This window comes from Hippichthys cyanospilos, chromosome 18 (assembly GCF_059441005.1).
Source record: "Hippichthys cyanospilos isolate Australia breed blue-spotted pipefish chromosome 18, RoL_Hcya_1.0, whole genome shotgun sequence".
Taxonomy (NCBI): domain Eukaryota; kingdom Metazoa; phylum Chordata; class Actinopteri; order Syngnathiformes; family Syngnathidae; genus Hippichthys; species Hippichthys cyanospilos.
The window spans coordinates 2,397,758-2,417,200 of record NC_142386.1 but is presented as its reverse complement, the minus strand read 5'-3'; the positions used below and the strand labels follow the sequence as shown (position 1 = coordinate 2,417,200).

The 19,443-nt window shown below is 42.0% G+C and overlaps 2 protein-coding genes across 2 annotated transcripts; both read right to left on the bottom strand.

Annotated features, from left to right (window-relative positions):
- Nucleotides 1-383: 383 nt before the first annotated feature.
- Nucleotides 384-7,586, bottom strand: mpzl1l (myelin protein zero-like 1 like). The gene is made up of 6 exons (XM_088441596.1): nt 7,441-7,586; nt 5,142-5,323; nt 4,031-4,250; nt 2,746-2,875; nt 915-1,020; nt 384-766 (listed from the first exon to the last, which is right to left on the bottom strand). Exons 1-6 carry the CDS (start codon nt 7,511-7,513, stop codon nt 671-673), a joined length of 807 nt encoding a protein of 268 aa, XP_088297722.1. The 5' UTR covers nt 7,514-7,586; the 3' UTR covers nt 384-670.
- A 570-nt stretch (nt 7,587-8,156) lies between these two features.
- On the bottom strand, nt 8,157-18,928 carry rabep1 (rabaptin, RAB GTPase binding effector protein 1). The gene is made up of 18 exons (XM_088441691.1): nt 18,795-18,928; nt 17,509-17,637; nt 17,074-17,277; nt 15,962-16,122; nt 15,687-15,806; nt 14,836-14,971; nt 14,551-14,729; nt 14,085-14,195; nt 13,441-13,893; nt 12,689-12,793; nt 12,493-12,609; nt 12,086-12,184; nt 11,875-12,015; nt 11,419-11,608; nt 11,058-11,113; nt 10,730-10,828; nt 9,921-10,037; nt 8,157-9,800 (listed from the first exon to the last, which is right to left on the bottom strand). Exons 1-18 carry the CDS (start codon nt 18,838-18,840, stop codon nt 9,699-9,701), a joined length of 2,565 nt encoding a protein of 854 aa, XP_088297817.1. The 5' UTR covers nt 18,841-18,928; the 3' UTR covers nt 8,157-9,698.
- Nucleotides 18,929-19,443: the final 515 nt, after the last annotated feature.

Below are 19,443 nucleotides of genomic sequence, written 5' to 3'. Positions count from 1 at the left end.
ATTTAAAGACTTCTATCACTGCTGACAAAACAAACAACGGCAAAATATTTTGGAGGGACGGGCGCGATTGATCAATATTAGCGTTTCGGAAAAAAGCCGGCGGAAAGGTTAGCATTTACCGGTTGTCGTGGTAACCGCGTGGACACACCTGTATGTAGCTTTTGCCTTAAGTAACGGAGTCAGCATCACAGCAACCGTTTTGTTTTTGTTTTAATTAATAGCATAGGAAATTTTTTTAAATGTTTTTTTTTCCTCATGCTTTGTGACTATTAAATAGTTATAATTAATAGTTAAACTTTTGTGTCCTGTATTTCCTGATGTGAACATTTGAAATGATGTAGGAAAATGTTCAATTACTGATTGCTTTCTTGTCAGTATTTGGAGAAAAAAAAAAAAAAAAAAATCAGCTAAAGAAGGAATGTGTAAAGCTTCTGCAAAATTCTGTCAGTGTGTCTAGTTTTTGGTTGGGGATATTAAATATGAGAAAGTATTAGGAAATCAAGTATGGACGTGATGGCAGAGAGAGAGAGAAAAAAAAAAAGGCGTCCCTGGAAAAAGAACAGAGCGTTCCCGAGAGCAGCTGATACAAGAAGTCTGATATTCGACTGTTTGTGTGTGTGTTTTTGGACTTTTTGTTGCGTGTGCGCACACCTCCCCCCGTCAGTCCTTTTCAGTTTTTGCGAATGTCGGCGTAGACCACCGGCTCCATCTTGTGGAAGGAGTTTTTGCTGCCCGAGTGGTCCAACTGGACGTATATCACCGGGCCCTGGCACAAACACAACACCCGACGTCATTTCACCGTCGCCGCGGACGCCGCCGACAGTTCCCCGCGCCGAGACCCCTCCCCCTCCATCTCCTCTTCCGCGTTTGATTTCCCTGGGCGGGGTGCGCCGCAGCGGCCCTGGCTTTCCTACCTGTACTTGGCCCGTGGGGCTGGTACTCGTCGGGCCCTCCAACTTAGGCTCCGCCTTCTTGATGGGCTGCGGAGGCGGCGCGCGCGCGCTATCCAAGGTTACGCAGCTTAGTTTGGGGTTACGGTTTTGCCACGGTGTGGATGGTGCGCAATGGACAGACGACAACAAGACGCACGGAGAAAAACAAAAAACAGAAAAATGGAAAAAAAAGTGAGTGATGATGATTCTGATTCTGCAGAGTGATTTTTTTTTTCTTTGAATTCCTCGTAGATCACTTAAGAGAGTCATCTTTCAATCCAATAATAACGGCTCTCAATTTGTTTCCAATCGCACTAAGTTGATAAGGATAGCCTTTTTTTGGGGGGAAAAAAAAGATTATATATGACAATAAAACATTAGGGATGTAGAGATGGACCAATGCTTTTATCAATTGTTGAAAAACAAAATTCTTGGGGCCTATTTTTGGTCAAAGGGAAAAAAAATGGCTTTCAACAAAATACTTACAATTTTATTGAAATATCTTTTAAGCATGAACTTTTCAGACAGTAAATTCGTTGGTTCAGCGCCATAAAGAGGACTTTGCAAGCAGATGTCTCTCCTTGCAGCAGTCTGGAAGCCATTTGTGGCTCCATTCTGCCTCTCCAGGCCACTCTTGGCGTTGCGACAAACGTACATCACCCATGTTTGTGGTGTGCGGTGTTGTTCAGCCAGCAAGAAGAGATTTGCAGCGTGGCGGGCACCCACCCAACGAGCTTGGACTAGTTGAAAGCCACGTCAACATGCTTTACTGATTGACTGGGACGAGCAAGCGTGCAATGGGTTAGTGCGGCGAAAAAGGGGACAAACAAAAAAAGACAGATGGGGGGAAAATTGACACGGTGCAAAAAGTAACCCCAAAGATCGCCATGAACCACGACGGAAAGGTCACGACGCGCTTCTTGTCGTCGGGCCGAATGTTTTCAAAGAGTTGAGAAGGCAAAGTGATAGATGTTGCCGAGCGTTTCCGCCCCGAAGTACCGCGAGTCATGTTTCCACCAAGCTCAACTTGGACCGCTTACCCCAAGGCCCAGGAAAATGTTAATGAGATAAAGGTCAACCCAACAGCCATGCAAATGTGTTAGGAGGCGGACATACTATTAGACCAGCGCTAGTCATTAATTGCATGTTAACTGTTTGTACGCTGACCTTAAAATGCACTTGAACCTTCACAGGTGAACTCACTTTGACCTTGAAACCGACGACCAAACATATGGTCACACGCTTACAATGTGGGAAATCGGAAACACACTTAACTTAACCCACAAGAAATATTTAACTTACGGATATCAAAAAAGCAGAATTTGACCCCAAAATTAAGGGTCCTCCTATACACAGGTGCGTCTTATATTTGAGGAATTTACAGTATCTCTGTTTGAGTGGGTACACTTGTTCAAGTTCCTAACATTTTATAAAAAAAAAAAAAAAAAATGAATAAAAGCATATATCATTCCAGCGGATATCATATCGGACCAATATCAATTTCGGACGGGATTCGAAGCTGCAACATCGGCATCAGACGTGAAAAAGACTGGGAGGGGAGAAGAAAAACTGCAGTGAAAGAAGCTAAGATTCGGGTCAAAGGTCAAATTAAGTTCACCCGCTCACCATTTTTGGAATTTCTTCTGATTGTGAAGTGCAATTTCGTGGGTTATGTAGTAGTTGGTGTAAAATGACAGCACATTTCTCAAAATGCAAACGAAACGAGGTCCAACAAATACCAGAGTAGAAAGACTGAGCGTACATTTGGATACAAGGGCAAGCTTTAGGAAGGTGCGAAAAAATGGGAACATACCCTTCGTAATCATGGCGGTTGTGCAGCACCTTCATGACGACACAGACGGCGATGAGGATAAGCACCAGCAAGGCCAAAACGCCGCACACGGATCCCACAATGACGGCCGTGCTGCCCCGAGGAAGAGATTCTGCACAAATACAAACGCCACAATAGGCTTTGTATCAAGGTCAACGTGTTTGTGTTAGCATTTTATGCTAGCTAATGAGCCTCAAGTGAAGGTGGTCAGTTCGTTTGTGTGACAGGTACTTTGTGCTCCTTTCCATCTCAGTGCTTTGCTGCCATCTTGTGGAATCCGAAATTAGAAACATTTTTTCAGGGCCCATTTTTGAGAGCCACTTTCAGAAAAAATACAAAGACGCCAGGTCCACACTATTTATTTATTTATTTTTACTTCAACCTATTAAACACTAAGATTTTTTTTAAAAAGTCAATCCATAATAATAAAACAAAGCACAGCTACACATGCACAAAATAGTGAGATTAACACATTTAAGATGAACTCTAAAAGCTCATTTATATTACGAATTGATAAAGATAAACAATGGGTATTTTCACTCTAATTATGGTTTTACTAACTTCTTTGTGTTTTGGAAAAGATTGTTTTTCAATTTTGGTTTTAATGATTTTATGACTTTTCATAACTATAATCACCTTGGTATGAAGCCGTCCTGATTGTACATTATCTCTGCTTGACACTAGAGGGGGGTTACCAATCCGCTGAGTGTTTGTAGTTTTGGCTGTTGCAGGGAAAATGTTATCAAGGGACGAGCAAGTCGCCACATGCAGGCGCGCGCTTCCCAAAAGCTGAAGAATGTCCAACGCATACCCTACTTTCAAAAAAAAAAAAAAAAAAAAAAAAAAAAAAAACTTGACTTTTAGGGCTTTTCGACAAAGTCGTATTCAGCGGTGTCAAAAAAAAAATAAAGCATTGAAACTTCAAATCGTTTTACGGTTGCAACATCAGTTTCAGTATTTGCGTCTACGCGCACATTGCCTCGCATTTGTCTCGTTTCCGCCCCACCCCCTCCCCCCCTATAGCCACCACAGGATGTTATTTGATATATGATGAAGAAATGCGTCTAAAAGTACCGTAATTTCATGATTTGGGATTTTTCACTAGCCTGGTCTTATCATCAGCCACCATAGGGGTCATCATCAAATATAAATATTAGGAATGGGACAAGATGTCGTGAGATGAGATCTCGCGAGATCCGACAGCACAAGCTTTCTCGCTCGGGCATGCCATGAGATTCATTTCATATCATTGGTGGGTGACTCTCACCTCTGGAGACCACGCGCAGCTCGGTTTGAGCCGGTGTGCCCACAAAGTCGCGCCCATTCTTTACGTCGCAGGAGTAAGTGCCGTTGTCGCTGAATTGCGCCGGGTTGAGTCGGATGGACACGTCCCTCTTATTGACGTCGCCGATGAACTGCACCCGATCGTTGAACTCCTTTAACTCCTTTGGCAGGGGGGCCGGTTTCCCGTCGAAAAAGTAAAAGATCTGTCGCAGAAGAAAGGGGCATGTCAGGAGATTTCTTGGTGCAGCGGGAACCCTTGCCATTGCCCATACCAATCACTACTTTCCTATTTGTCCAAGTTGCATTTTTGACCTAGGAATACAGAAATATTGGGATGCCTCATCAAATTGTGCCATTATTTAAAAAATATATAATGAATCTAAATCTTGTATTATATTCTTAAAGGAGAAAAAACATTTGCTTTTCGGTTCCCGGAAGGCACAGAGCGGCGCAATTATTTTTGTTTACAGTAATTAAATGGGGGTCAAATTGAGCACGTATGCTTATTTCATGTTGCACTACATATTTTACATTTTTATTTTATTTTTAATAGAAACTGTGACTTTAGCCTGTGAGTAATGTAGTGACAATTACTCAGTCAATTCTTTGCACGACTTCCTTGCATTGCTCACCCTCGTCTTTATAAAAAAAAAAAAAGTTTTCTCTTTCTTAGGGGGGGCTTGGCAAAATAGAATGGAGAAGCACTGCCATTGACAAACACAAAGAGACTGGAACACTTTTGTCATCGCTGTAACATGGTGCCAGTCAGTCCAACACAGTCAACTTGTTTGTTTTTTTTCCAGCCCATACATCATCTGAAGAAAAAATAAATAAATATACTGTTGAAAGGGTGCAATTATGAGGACTTGGACAATTTCAAGTTAAACAAATGTCAAAATGGTAACTTCGATCGAAATAGCTAAATTTGATGGATTAGTCGTCAATCCGTCATTGCACCTTTTTATCCAAGCAGTCATTTGATGCGGCTGAGCATCGCCGAGGTTGCTTAGCTGCTTGTGTTGCTTCCATGTCAGCGCGTTTGCAAAGACCGCCTCTTCTCCGGGCGCAGGAAAGTCCTTAGTTGACCGACTCACCGGGTGCGGCGCCTTGGAGAACTGGCTGTCCGGCTGACTGGATTGGAAGGTCCAAACGACGGTGACGTGGCTGCTGACCACCTCGCTGGACTTGAAGGTGCAGCGGAGCACGCACGCTGTCCCGTTCTCCACCATCACCTCTGGCTCTGTGTACATTTCGATGGCGAGCGTTGGCATCCAGCCTGAAAAATAGGAATCATGGATCAGATATTTTAAGTACAGTTCACTTGTACTTAACTTTAAAGTACAATACATTTTGTTATCAGACCTTACAAGTTTATCTTTGAACATTCATTTCGGCAATTGTTTCATAGTACTTTAATACATATTATGTTTGGATTGAATTGCGCATTTTCTGTAATCGAAGGCCCACCGGATTTTAAGGCTCACCTTCAATGAATGGCCTATTTTATAACTGTTTTCATGCATAGGGCGCACCGAATTATAAGGTGCATAGAATAGAAGCTACAGTCGTAGCTGGGCTTGCAGGGGTGTTATAAAATTTTATTGTAAAAAAAATACATTAATAACTTAAATGCAGATGGAAGAATTTACATGGCAAACAAGTTATTTCATTATTTCATCCCCCAAAAGGAAAACGGCGCAGCAGATAAGGCGCACTGTCAACTTTTGAGAAAATTGAAGGCTTTTATAGGTTTGCCGGTAAGTGCGGAGAATACGATAGTTTAAGAGCCCGTGCAGCTTTTGAAAATGTGTCCTTTCTTTCCTGCAGTGTTGCATTCTACGAAGCACTGATGCGCACAATCAAGGTCTCTGTGCGTAATGCTCACATTTTGCAAAAGCAAACAGGGAAGCGGGACGTTAGTCAGTGGTTTCGCCTGTCTGCAGCTATTACACCCGCCAAACTGTCAAAAGGAGAAGTGAAGCTTTGCCCGAGTATAAAAACACGTAATATCTCGAAATTCGATTATTGCAATCACAACGTTCCGCAACTTTGGCTCCAAAGGGCCAAATATGGCAAAATGAGAGCTAACCACTTCATTCCTGACATCCTTATCCCTTGTGCTGTATTTTGACCAGTTTGAGGTCATTTTATTCCACATCAATTCTGGCATATATTGGCCTACCTTTTCATAGTAGTGTAATAACTAAGTGGCTGTGCCATGTTGAACTGAGCTGTCACAATCTGAGTGAAGCTTCAGTTATCGTCGTTCAAATATTTCCCTTTGATGTTAAATGCCTTTGATCTAAAGATAAAACAGCGCATAAAAATGATTGAAAAAAGGGACCAAAACAATGATGGCCTCTGCCGTATAATTTTAACTATACATAACTCAAGATGCAATTCTAAAAATACATGCTGTTTCCACTCATACAACATTTGCCTTGAAATAAGAGGCTCATTAATATGAATTCGATTTCAAAATGCTATACTGTGGCGGACACTAGGACCACGTCTCTCACCCAGTAGGCATGTCGCTATGAGCCTTTGATGCTTTGAACCTGTTGGCTTTGTCTTTGCTGTTTTGGACTTTGTTGTATCAGTTTTGTGATGGCATGCGAAGAGTAAAGAGCTCCACTAGCACAGCAACGTGTGGTTTCTTCGCCTCGCCACAATACTGTACTTCATTGAGACCAATTGCTACTTTCGCATTAGTCATCCATATTATTGCAGTATCGCGTAGGTTGCAGTCGCTGTTGGCCGATGCCAGTACGTCCAAGTTGAACAGTGTGCAGGAAATATTTTTTTAGGGCCATTTTACTCAACAAGAATAGTAAGAATAACATGTTTTGTTTTCAAGTAAACTCCGATTCCTTTTGTACATTGATGTAAACATTCGTTGGTTCCGAAAATTGTATTTACCCAAAAGGAACATTCACTACCATGAGATAGAAAATGGGTATACTGATGAAACTAGGGAATCCAAAACACACATAGGTCCATTGAACATCCTGACACTGAAGTATGTACCGTATGTCACCAAATGTCGCCCTATGTTTGGCCACAAATACCAGTTTGACTAACACACCTGATAAATGTTGTTTTAATTGCGCGGCCCCAGAGAGGCCAACGAGGCTGGTTTGTGTTTTGTTCCGCTTTTCTGCAAAACCGCCAACTAGCTCACTCCCATTGTAAGATGTTGGGTCGATACGATGCTTCGTCAAAAGGGAATAGAGACCAGGAGAGTTCGGCCGTGTTAACCAGCGTGAAATACGCGACAGTAACGAGGGAAATTGTGTGAAGGTGTCGCCCGTACGACAGCGTCGTCGAATATCCTCAAATCACAACCCCCCAAGGGAGGGCAAACCACATATTTCATGACTATATTGCACTCACCTGAGAAAATTAACACCACAAATCCAGTTATTAAAGTCCGCATGAAAGGGGTACCGTGCCGTTTCTGCGCCATTCTGTTGTTAAAAACGGCGAGGTTTTTTTTTTTTTATTTTTTCCCCCACCCTCTTCGAAGCGTAGTCGTCGTCTTCTTCGCGGCTCAGTTAAACAGCAGCAGCACCGCGCAGAGGACCACGTGCAATCATCCTTGCCCTATCGGCTAACCGGAGTATTGCATTATTAAACAGCAACTACCTGGACACGGAAGCTTGTTTGCCATATTGGATGTGGCAAATTTGACCGTAACCTCATCTCTGACAACGGCCACTCAATAGCGTAAAAAGACAACCTAAGGTGCATCAAGTTAAATCACGTCATTTTATTGTCCTTTCTTATGTATGAATGAACGTCCAGATAACACATTGAGGGAAAGGGTCAGGTGAAAACTATACAGTTGTGTTAAATCTCTGGAAGATTCAGTGAAGACCATTTCGAGGTCACATATTTCTCAGAAAAATTACAACGACGTATATTGACTCGTAATGGTTATAAACATAACGTTTTGACTTTTCTTCGTCTGATTGGCTACTTGAGTTTCTGACCAAAAGGCACGAATGAGTTTTTTGTAACTAAATAAACATATAATGTAAATACTTTGATGCTATTATGTTTTGTTATGTGACACCTTGAATTATAACACAACAAAAATAAGACTGAGACAAGGCAAAATGATCATTTATTTACAGACATACAACTAAAATAAGTGCAAGGGCGACATTGACTCACTACTTGACGAGTTGAACCTGAGTGTGCCTTTTTTCATGCCGTTTGCCATTCACCCCATCAACGTCGTCATCTTTTCTCGCGATTGTGACAAATGCTTTTGATAAGACTTTACATCTTTCTCTTGTTCTCAAAAGCTGTGCTGATCTGAAATCCAATGGCATTCACTGTCACCATTTACAGGGATGTATGCGTCATTAGTTATGTACAAGCTTTTGTGAACTTCAAAAAAAACACACTTGAAATATGTTTGTTTGTGGCAGTCAATGCTTGGATTCCAATTGACAAATTTAAATGCGCACAGCAGTGAAAGAGTTAGTCAAAATAAAAAGGGCTTGTTTTATGCCATTACTTTTGATGAGCTGAGAGTTGTGAAGAACTTTGGATGGTGTTCAATATTGGTCAACCCTTTCACACACATAAGTACTTAGTACTCACCTGTGAAGATGGTGGGTGAAATCTGAAGACTAAAAGTCACGTCGCGTGGGTCTCTTTACTGTATTTGTACATAATGCTTAAAAAAAAAAAAGTGCCACACAGTAGCATTGCCGTTTAGGTTGGATTCTTGTGCAACAATTTAATAAAGTCCTTCATCCTGTTTTTTTGTTGTTTTTTTGAAGGGTGCAAAACAGGGGTTCTCAAACGATGTGTTAAATAGAGAGAGAAAAAAAAAAGATGTATCCTTGTCAAATTTTGCTATTTCCCCCCAAAAAACAAACATGGTCATTTCAGTGTGAAAGACGGCATATTCTCCAAGACAAATTTATAACATTACGAAATTAAATTTGCCGTTTAAACGTGGAAAAGAAAGATAGCCATGTTTGAATGAATGAAGTACTCTTGTGTAATATTAGGCATTTTATTTTGGAAAAAGACCCTCAATCGTTGAAATAAAAATATGGCTTGTTGTCAGATTTATGTGCCATTTAACAATCGGATCTTTTTACAAGATCCAAAATAAATGATCATTATGTCATAGTCATCGTGCATACACCTGAAGTCTGGACCCCAGTTTGAGAACCCCTGGTGTTACTATATTTAAAAAAAAAAAAAAAAGACTTGAGGAGCGGTTCTACCAACATGTGGGATGAACAATTACGGACCAAAAAAAGCATCCAAGTTGTTACCTGGTAAGGGGAAAAAAGTGCTTCGATACCACAACTTTTTTTTTTCCACAGTTGTTGTTTAAAGCTAATTAGACATTTGTTTTGAAATGGAATTAATACAGTCATATCTACAGTAGGAAGGAGACAACCACAGGCAAGATGGGACTTCCCCATTCTGGTACGCAGGTTTGCAATGTTTTTAGTAGTGTTCTTCATCTATCAGCATCCCGCCACTGAATGCACACAAAAAGGCCGCCGCTCCTTCCTACCTGCCTTGGCTTCTTCTGAGATGTTTAGGAGGATGAGGAGCATCAATCTTGTTGGAGGGATGGACAAAGGAGGAAGGAGGCACTTTTTCCCACGTGCGCCTTATCATGTATCCGGAAGCTGGTTGATGTCAGTCAAGTTGGTGTCGTTGAGAATGAGTTTGACTCGCTCCAAAGTCTCCGCTTGTCGTATTCGCTCCAGCTGCACCTGGTGAATGGGAAAAAAAAATGGCAGCTGGCTACAGAATAAATTGCGTGACTACTAGTTTCAAACAATCTTTCAGTGCTAACAACATGACAAGCAGTCCAACAAGTCATGAGATGTTACCTGAAGCGTCTGCGAAAGCTTGACAAAGTCCTTCTGGACCTGCTCGCTGACATCCAGCTCAGTTTGCAAGCGCTGGGCTTTGTCTTTCTCTTCAAACACTTGACTCTCTAGCACACTCTACAGTACACAAGCACACATAGCGGAAGATTGACGTTAAGAAGGCATAATGGACTGACATCTGCTATTAGTCCAGTATTAAACAGTGTTGGGCAAGTTACTTCAAAACTCTAATGCATTATTACTTATTACTGTCATTCCAAAGCAATTAGTTACATTATAATCTTACTGTATTTGAAATGTAAGGCATAACACCACTATCGCATTACTTTTACATTACTCTCACTAACATACCAGGAAGTATGGATTTGGTGTTTTAAAGGTAGCTCATTACGCATCCAGTGGAATGCCCTTAAACTAAACTTGAGTCAACTAAAATACTCAAAATGATCTCAAAATAAATATTACTGCACCTGTAAATTATGCCGGGATCGTTGGAAATGTCAAATAAAAACGTTCAAAGTGCATGATATGCTGATGAGTCTCCAGAACGACTATGCGCATTGTCGGATGCTGTACATCCTAACCGTACTAAAAGATAGCACATGATATGCTGCTATGCCACTTAGATTAAATGAGAGTGTGGGCTGCTAAAGATAGGCGGCTATGGTCCAAAACTAAGAAGGAGGGCGTGACATGTTGAGCGCATGCAATGTTGCTGTGCCACCACCAAATTAATGTGCATGATATACTGCTGTGACTCCAACAAGACAGCATTTTTGTGTGTGTCCCCCTCCCCCCAAAAAAAAAACCTTGGCTGTGTTGAGCTCTTTCAGCTGCTGCTCCAGACTGAGCCTCAAGGCCTGGGTGCTTTCCAGTGTCTCCGTCTTTTGTGATAAACTGCTCTGCAACTACACACACAAAACGTACAGCGCAATGTCAATAGGGAGGCAGATTTAGACTGATGAAAATACAAAATGTGCGCTTTTTCCATATTTTTGTTAGAAGTTATTATAGATTTGTTATTACTTTTAGCTTTTCAGTTTTCCAATTTTAGTGCCACCCAATGTTTACTAGATGAACCTAGAGCTGGATATTGAATAAATGCTCAAAAGTGTGATTCAACAAAACAAACCTCACCTGCTCCTTCTCTGCCTTGGTCCGCTGCAGCTCCGTCTTCAAACTGGAGAAGGAAGCTGTTTGGAAAGAGACGCCGTGACAACAGACAGGGAGAGGAATATAAAATGCTGCTCACCTTCCCCCCCGATAAAAATACTCCTGACTCATCATGAGCTCAACAAGCTGGTGTGATTCATCTGCAAATAATGCCACTAAATGCACATTTATTACACTACAGCACAAGCGGTGAACCGAAAAGAGAAACATGAAGATAAATAGCACGGATACATTTCAATCACAGTGCCTCTGTTGCTCATGTTTAAAACACAGTGGACCTTTTCTATGAAAAGCGTGAAAAAGTGGCGCTGTGCAGAAATCTCACCTATCTCCTCCTTGCAGCCCTCGATCTCCATCTGCAGCGTGTCCTCCAGGTTCTCCTTCAGGCACTGCTCAGCTTGGATCTGCTCCTTGAGGAAAAGGATCTCCGCCTTCAGCTTCTCTTCCGTGTGCTCGGCGCAGGACCTCAGCACCACCGAGTCCTCACGCAGCTGCTGCACTGTCGCCTGGAGCTCCTGCACCCATCGCAAAGTGTGATTCTGACATCTGTCCACACATGTTGCGCCACCATTTTTGTTCAAACATCATTGCTTAAGGGACAAAAACACCGCAATTTTGACTTATTTTGATGGCACATGCGCGTATATGCTCTTTTGCATTGTTTGTTAGCATTAAGCTTAAAGACTATGTGTTGTTTTTCTGTGCACAACTTGAAATTATTTGTTTTATTTGAGCAAGCAAAAAACAGACATATGACTCCTCGCACAAATTCAGCACATACTTGCACCGTTTCAGGCATGGCGAAGCCATCTTGTTGGAGCAGCTCCGAGTGGAGCCGGTGTTTGGCCTGCAGGCTCTCATTGTCCCGCTGGAGTCGGCTCAGCTCGTCGGCCACTTGCTCCCGTGACTGCACAAGCGTGGCCTTCAAAGCAACAAATGGAAACATCAGGAAGGTCTTGCCTTCTGAGCATAATGGCGAGCAGCATGCTCACAATCTGCGCTTGCGTGCTCCTCTTAGCTTCGCTGAAGGCCTCCCGAAGTGTGCCTAGTAATGTTTCCGACTCCTGGACCCGTTGGACGAGGGCGGACACCTGCCACACAAAATAAACATGTTAATGAAGGCAAAACATGAGACACAAAATATACGGATACTTTTAACCAAGCTGAGGACAATAACCAAGCTGAGGAAGAGTTAATTTTATGGGGTATTTTGGGTGTAATCATTCTCATTTGGGGAAAACATGGGTTTTTAGGATGACAACATTGAAGAGCCTCCTGAATATAAAACTTACACGGTATTCTCCTAAAATATTTACACAACTTAATAGGTATTTTTAAATGATTTTTGCATGGATCAGAATTTTTAATATACATTCTAAAATGTAAATATGAATTTAACCTTGGCAGTGGTTTCTTCTTTCCCCTGCTTGATGGAGTCTTCCAGGCTTTGTTTTTCGGCCATGCTCCTCTCCAGGTGATCATTGGCCTGACGCAGCATGGCCTGCAGCTTCTTTACCTGCAGACCGAGCCAAAAGGCTTCCCCGTCATCACACCACGTGCAACACAAACGCCAAAAGGGATGGGAAAGGGCAGACCTGATCTCGCGTGTCGGCTTCCTGGCGCTGGATGACTTGCAGCTGCTTTTCATAGTTGGAGCACATGTCGCAGCGGCGGCCCAGCTTCCTACCCGCGTTCTTCACCTGAGCGGGGACGGAAAAAAACACCAGCGAAAATGTAGGTAAACCAAGACACGGACCCCGTCAAATGCAAAAGCATATAAATACATTAAAAAAGGAAAAAAAAAAAAAAAAATCAAACTGTATCATCAAGTTTGAACAAATTAAAAAGGCCCAAATGCAAAGTAGTGTCATAAACAAAGGCAAATTAAAGGTACCAAGAAAATGCCTGAATCAATTTTTATTACTCGTATTAGCCATCCATTTTCTATGGCCATTTATCCTCACGCGGATCGCAGGCTTGCTGATGCCTATCCCAGCTGACGTCATGCAGTAGGCGGGGGACACCCTGAACTAGTTGCCAGCCAATTGCAGGGCACACGGAGACCAACAACCATTCACGCACCTAATCACACCTAAGTACAATTTCGTATGTCCTACTTGGATTATAATTTGAAGTATTGCACATGAATCGCTGCACATTTGCACTTCACAGAGGATGACTTGACTGATTCACGTTTCCTTCTGAAGGGGAGGATCTAAAATTTGGGTTGTTGATAAAAGTCATTTAAGGTTTCTCACAGACCTGTTTAAAAAAATAATAATTTGGGAGCCAGTCGCCACATTTCCTGTGTGGAGTGCGTCAACTGCTTTTGCTCTCAACAGCATACCTCCTGTTGCAACAGGTTCCACTCACTGTCGCTGACCAGTCGGTAGCCCGCGGGGGGTAAGTAGGCGGTGTCGGGGGCCTGTGAGATGCTGGACAACAAGGACGCCGTCTCCTCCTGCTCAGGCGTCATGGCTTTGATGGCCTTCTCCTGGTCTTTGGTGAGGAGGAAGTGGCTGGCCGTCAGCTTGACGGAGCTGACGGACCACGCGTCACCCAGGCCGGCGTCGGCCATGCCGCAGTCGGCCCCCACCAGGGGCCCGAAGTCCGATTCGTCCAAGTGTCCGGCCGACTTAGCCTTGTGGTTCAGGCCCTGCGTCGCGGACAGGGAGGAGCCCAGGCTGTCGGTGGACTGGACCCGCCGCAGGTTCTCTTTGTAGGGGTCCGACTGGCCGCCCGTCACCAAGTCGGCGTCCAGGGAGTGCATGGAACCGTGGGCGCTGTGGTTGGACGGCGGCTGAGGAGGACAAGACCTAATATTATGGCAAAAGAAACAAACAGGATGTCTAATTTCCAGTGTCACGAGAGTAAGAATGGTGGAAAGGTCATAGAGGGAGGTGAGCAAAACCCAAAGTGAAGGAGCGAGCAGCTACCTGTTGGACCATCAAAAGAGAATATGGAAAGAATGGCATTCTGGGACAGCCTTACCTCCTCGACACTCAGCCCCAGGAAGATGTCTTCCAGGGGCTCCGTGTTGTCCGTCATATCATCTTCGAGCACATCCTTCACTTGGCTCAGCCTCTCCTTCTCATCCTCCTCCTGGAAGGCACAAGAAACACCACCAATCGGAATAAAGATGATTTATTACAAATCCTTCATAAAATTATGACCATTTAAAGGAGAAGTCAACCCCAAAATATGTTCTATGCAGCTCTACAAGCTCTACAAGCCTAAACATGGTGTTTTGATAAATATTGTGGAAATATTTGTGAAATATGAACTAAGCAGCAGATTTTTGTCACTGGTGTGCTACTAAAAATAATATCACGCCTCATCATGATGTTATGTGTTTTTGAAATGTAAAATTACAACCATTTACTGAAAAATTACAACTATGTTTTGGGTAAAACAAAGCAAATGATTGCCATTATTGTAAGGGAATTATGCTGGTGACCTGGTCTTTCTTCTTGATCTCCTCCACCTGCCGTAACTGCTCGGAGGAGAGCACGCTTTCGATCCTTTGCATATCCCTCATGAGGAGGCGCTGGGACTCGAGGAACTGGTCATTGGCTCGTTGCCACGTCTGTTTCAGCTGGTTGTGCTGCTGCCGCTCCAGCTCCAGCTTGTGGCATACTGAATGCGATGCATCCAAAGGGATTCAAAAATAAAAAGCATGTATATAAGACATGGCAAAGGCTGTGGCTGCAATTTTGAAACTATCTAAAACTTTCACAAGTACCTTCGTGAAGCTCCCGACGAAGTTTCTCAGCATCCTCCTGCAGAACGGACTTCTGTGTGTTGAGCACTGCCACGTACATCTCCAGGTCGGTGCGACACGACTTCTCTGCCTCCAAAACGTGATTGAGCTCCTTTACCTATCAAAGAACATTTTTTTTCACAAATACAACAAAATACTCAAAAGAAGGCCATGGTAAATACTTGAGTAGCTCTAAGGTAAAATGAAGACTAATATTACAACTATGATGTTCATAATTTCATAATTTTACCACTTCAAACTCTACTTTTGCAAAAGTCGGACTATATGATGTGATATATGATATACCCCCTACAAATTTAATTGAAGTAATTAATAAAGGTTGGATCTCTTCAACCATAAATTTGGCATAAAATGTTCAAACATCAATAGTGTATACATATTAAATCAGTTTGTCTGTAAACTTAATATTCATAGCGTGTGCAAAAATATAGCTATTCATAGCTTGTGCTTAACTTGAAACTTTTGTAAAAAATATCCTGCAAACTAAGCATCTAGATTTCTGCCATTTGTGCGAACCCTCATTTTCACAAAATAATTTTCAATTTGTCAATTTTGGATGATGAATTGATGACATTCATTTGATTTATTGTCCATCCCTATGTATTTTTTTTCAACTAGGAATATCACACCTCTCTCCTAAAACTCCAATGCAGTCATAGAACCTGCATAAACTAACTTCGTAAGGAGGGGAAATTCACAATATTCTGACATAAAGCTTGTAAAAGTAAAAAAAAAAAAATCCATCATTGTTGCATTAGGTGTTAAATCGTAATTTCATCTTGCAACGTTTGGATTGCCAAAACCTCTCTCACCTTGGACGCCTCGAGTTCCTTGATCCGGTCTTCGGCCGAGATCAGCTTGGCCTTGAGCGCCCCGATCTCCTGTTCCATGGGCATGACCACCGAGCGCAGCTTCTCCGCGTCCTCCTGAGCCTTTCCATCAAAATCGAATTGGTTATTTATCGTTCATCTGTAATAAAGCTAATTATAATGAAAAATTAAAATAGCTTTGGTGAGGTGGAAAAATAGTCTGCTGCATTCTTTTCCCGATCGCTGGTCGTGACAAGGGTGAGCCCCAATCATAGCACCTTTTTCATGTCGTCCTCCAGGTTTTGCTCCTCCTGGCCCTCGGTGAGCCGCCGCCTGAGGTCTCCCAGCTCCCTCTCCATGGCTTCGCGGTACTGGCCCCACTGGGCCCGTTCCTGCTCCAGACGCTGGTGGAACTGGACCTCATACTCGCAAACTGTTTCTGAGGCGGGGCCGGCAAATTTCGCAGCTTTTTAATTCATTACTTCTGTGACAAAGATGATGTTACTCTTAAGTAATAATGTTAATAATATGTCTGAATAGTGACATTGAGATGCTATTAAAGTAATATCGGAATGTTATTTAATCTTTTTATAATATTAAGTGTAGGCATTTACTTTTTTAAAATCAATGTTTACGATGGCTTTGTAAGGTCAAGATAACTGGCCCGTCACCAGTCACGTTACCGCATGAATACATGCATCTGACAAACAATGCTCAGTGCGGGAAAGCTGCTAAATACATAATATTTTGCACTATCATCCGAATATGTATATAGTTTTTTTCCACTCCATCTTCTCCATAATACGTTCGGAATGTCAGAATGTGAATCTATTTGTTTATTAGTGCTTTATTATCAGTAAAAATGGAGAGGTCAACTTATAAGCGAGGTCGACGTGTACTCTGACAAATACGGTAATCTTTTTCTGGAAACGGAGTTGTATTTTTTTTTTAATACAGACGTATTGGACATACAGGCTTAACTTGCTCTGTAAACTAAATTTTCTCATATTTGAAATAAATTCCCCCATGTTATAATATTAAGGGAATAAATGTATTTGATAATAAATGTCTAAAACTTGACAAATAGAAAAAAAAGGCATAATAGAAAAAAAAGAAAAAGTTGATACTTAAGCAATCTTTTTTAGGGAAGTGAGTCTATGTACATTCGGACAAATCCAAATTTAGAATTGTCTGCTCTTTTTTCCGGGTAGCATTGATTTCTTTTTTTTTTCCCCAATGCATTGGTCCTCTGATCTATAGGTTTAATTTGTTCTATAAACTTAATTTACTCATATTTGAAATAAAATTTCCAATATTACAATAGCCGAGGAATAACGTGCACTTGATAGTAGATGTTTAAAACGAAATGTAAACAGAAATAATCGGGTACCTTTCATGATGGCCTGCAGCGAAGCCACCTCCTCCTGCCACTGGCTGCGGACCTGGTCGATGGCCTCTTGCTTGGTGTTCTCCGACACGGTGGCCACCGCCTTGATGGTCTCGATCTCTGAGCGGGCCTGGGCCAGCTGGTCCCGCACGGAGCTCAGCTCGGCCTGGGCCGACTCCAGCGCTGATGTCTGCTTCTTCAGATCTTCTGGATAACGTGAAAAACGTAAAATAGTCATTTTAAATCAAATGACAACTGTTACTATCAAAGCAATAAATGATCGAGACATGCATGGAACTACCCATCTACTTTCATCAATATCACAATTATCATCAAATTTTGTTGTGGTTATTGGATAAAAGATAAAAAAGCTCTTGCGTAATTGATGTGAATTGATGCAACGGCGGCAATGATAATTCCAGGTGAGTGATTCCTTACCCTCTTTGGCCAAATACAGCTCTTTAAACTTGGCTCTCTTCTGGTTGAATTCGGCCTCCAGCTGCTGCTTGACTTTGCCGAATTCGGCCCTCTCCCGCTCCAGAGCCTCCATTCGCTGCTGGAGCTCGTCTGAAAACACAAAACAGCAGTTTTTAAAGTGTAGAAAGATTTTCAATGCCAAGCGTTATCTGAAAAGGCAACCCCAAGAGTGCCGGTTGATTTCAAGAATTTTGACGCATCTTTCAAGGTGGACAGAATATTGCATTGTATGACTATGTAGACATTAGTGGTACCGTATGAAAAACTTGATCCCATTCTTTACCTGGAAAAAATTCTACCTAATTCCGTTCTTTAGTAATTACTGTTTGAAAATAGGTAATTTGAGTGACCAGGTGATCTTGGACAAAAAGAAAATAATCCTTGCACATATTCCAACCAACACACATATTTTTTTCATGTAGCATCTGAAAGTGCTGGGATAGGCACCAGCAAGCCAACAACCCTTGTGAGGATGAGCTGCTCTAGAAAATGGATGGTTTGAAGTGGTGGAGCAGGATGTGAAAACAAGGAATTGTGAATGAGCTAATATTTTAAACCTGAAACTGATTAAATCGTCAGGAAACGCGAAAATATGTCCACTATTTCTGATTTGGGAATTTTTCTATGAATATTTGGAGGAAATGATAGGACACCCCAAAGAAGCTATCTACTTTGAAGATGTAATGTTTGGAACCGGTGAACAAACGTGACGTTGAATGTAAATACGTAAAACGTGTGTCGCTTTGAGATGGTGGGAAACATAAGATTCATCGCTAAATGTGGCAATTTGGGGAACGATAAAACTTACCTAATGACAATAAAACCATGTTTTAGGTGCAGAATAGATGTGTATTATCACCACTAATAAAAATGAGACGCTAAGCCTTGCTTTGCTCTCAAAATTACACACTTAGCAAGGTAGCACAATATGCTATTTACCCACACCGGCTAGCTAAAAGAAAACATATATTGACTACTTATTGAATGCTAGTACATATCATTTATTGGTAGTAATATCACTACACATTTAGGGCATTAAGTCATAATGTACGACACGCTGTCTTCCCTGTGTTTATGACACGTATTCCGGGAGTGGTGACGGGGAGACGGAGGGATGTTGTTGAGGTTTGCTAACGAGCTAATGCTGTCAAAAGATGCCGAGGCCGCTAAGAGCCGCGAGACTAAGCCTGCCTTCCTCAGCACACAAATGCGCAGTAAAACGTCAGCAAACATACAAGACATGTTACCGTCATGCTGGGACGACGGAGGGGCTTCGGTGGCCTGTTCGGCCATGCTTCGGTGGGGGGAGGGGAGGGGGACTGACGATGAGGAAGGGGATCCGGGCTAGTTGTGTCCCACAAACCAGGCTACCGACATGACAGCCACTGTCAAGCCCGCCAAGGGAACATACGCCACATCCGCTTGTAACTTCAAAGTAAACATCTGACCGATCTGTTTAGCCATAGTGTTTGCAATTAAGTGGCGGTAAAACGTCGATTAAATCATTTCACGATCATAAAAAGCGTCGTAATTTTTTTCCAAAGTCCAAAACAACGGTTATGCAACATGTTTTATTGTGCAATTTTTGGCGGGCAGTTTCTCCTTTACCTTTCAAAATAAGTCATTCATTGCACTGAAGCTATTTTTTTAATTGTAATAATGAATCTTTTTTTAGTTAATGTTTTAGTTACATTCGAAGTTCAGCAGTTCAAAAAGATGACAAAAACTTTTATCAGCTCCCTTTTTTACACTTCTTAAATTTAAAGTTTTAAGTCTTTTCTTTTGTTATAATTTAGTGTTTTTTTATTTGATGCATGCATTATAAACTGAATACACTGGAGAAATGTAAAATTCTTCAGTATTGTAAAACAATTATATACATGTATTTTTTAAAGC

Excerpts from the sequence above, each read along its gene's own strand:
- mpzl1l (XM_088441596.1), bottom strand. The coding sequence starts at position 7,513 with ATGGCGCAGAAACGGCACGGTACCCCTTTCATGCGGACTTTAATAACT. Across the intron at positions 4,251-5,141 it reads TCTCCAAGGCGCCGCACCCG|ATCTTTTACTTTTTCGACGG; the intron begins GTGAGTCGGTCA and ends CTTCTGCGACAG. Across the intron at positions 767-914 it reads GCCCCACGGGCCAAGTACAG|GGCCCGGTGATATACGTCCA; the intron begins GTAGGAAAGCCA and ends TGTTTGTGCCAG.
- rabep1 (XM_088441691.1), bottom strand. The coding sequence starts at position 18,840 with ATGGCCGAACAGGCCACCGAAGCCCCTCCGTCGTCCCAGCATGACG. Across the intron at positions 13,894-14,084 it reads TGGGGCTGAGTGTCGAGGAG|CCGCCGTCCAACCACAGCGC; the intron begins GTAAGGCTGTCC and ends TGTCCTCCTCAG. Across the intron at positions 11,114-11,418 it reads GGGCTGCAAGGAGGAGATAG|CTTCCTTCTCCAGTTTGAAG; the intron begins GTGAGATTTCTG and ends CTTTCCAAACAG.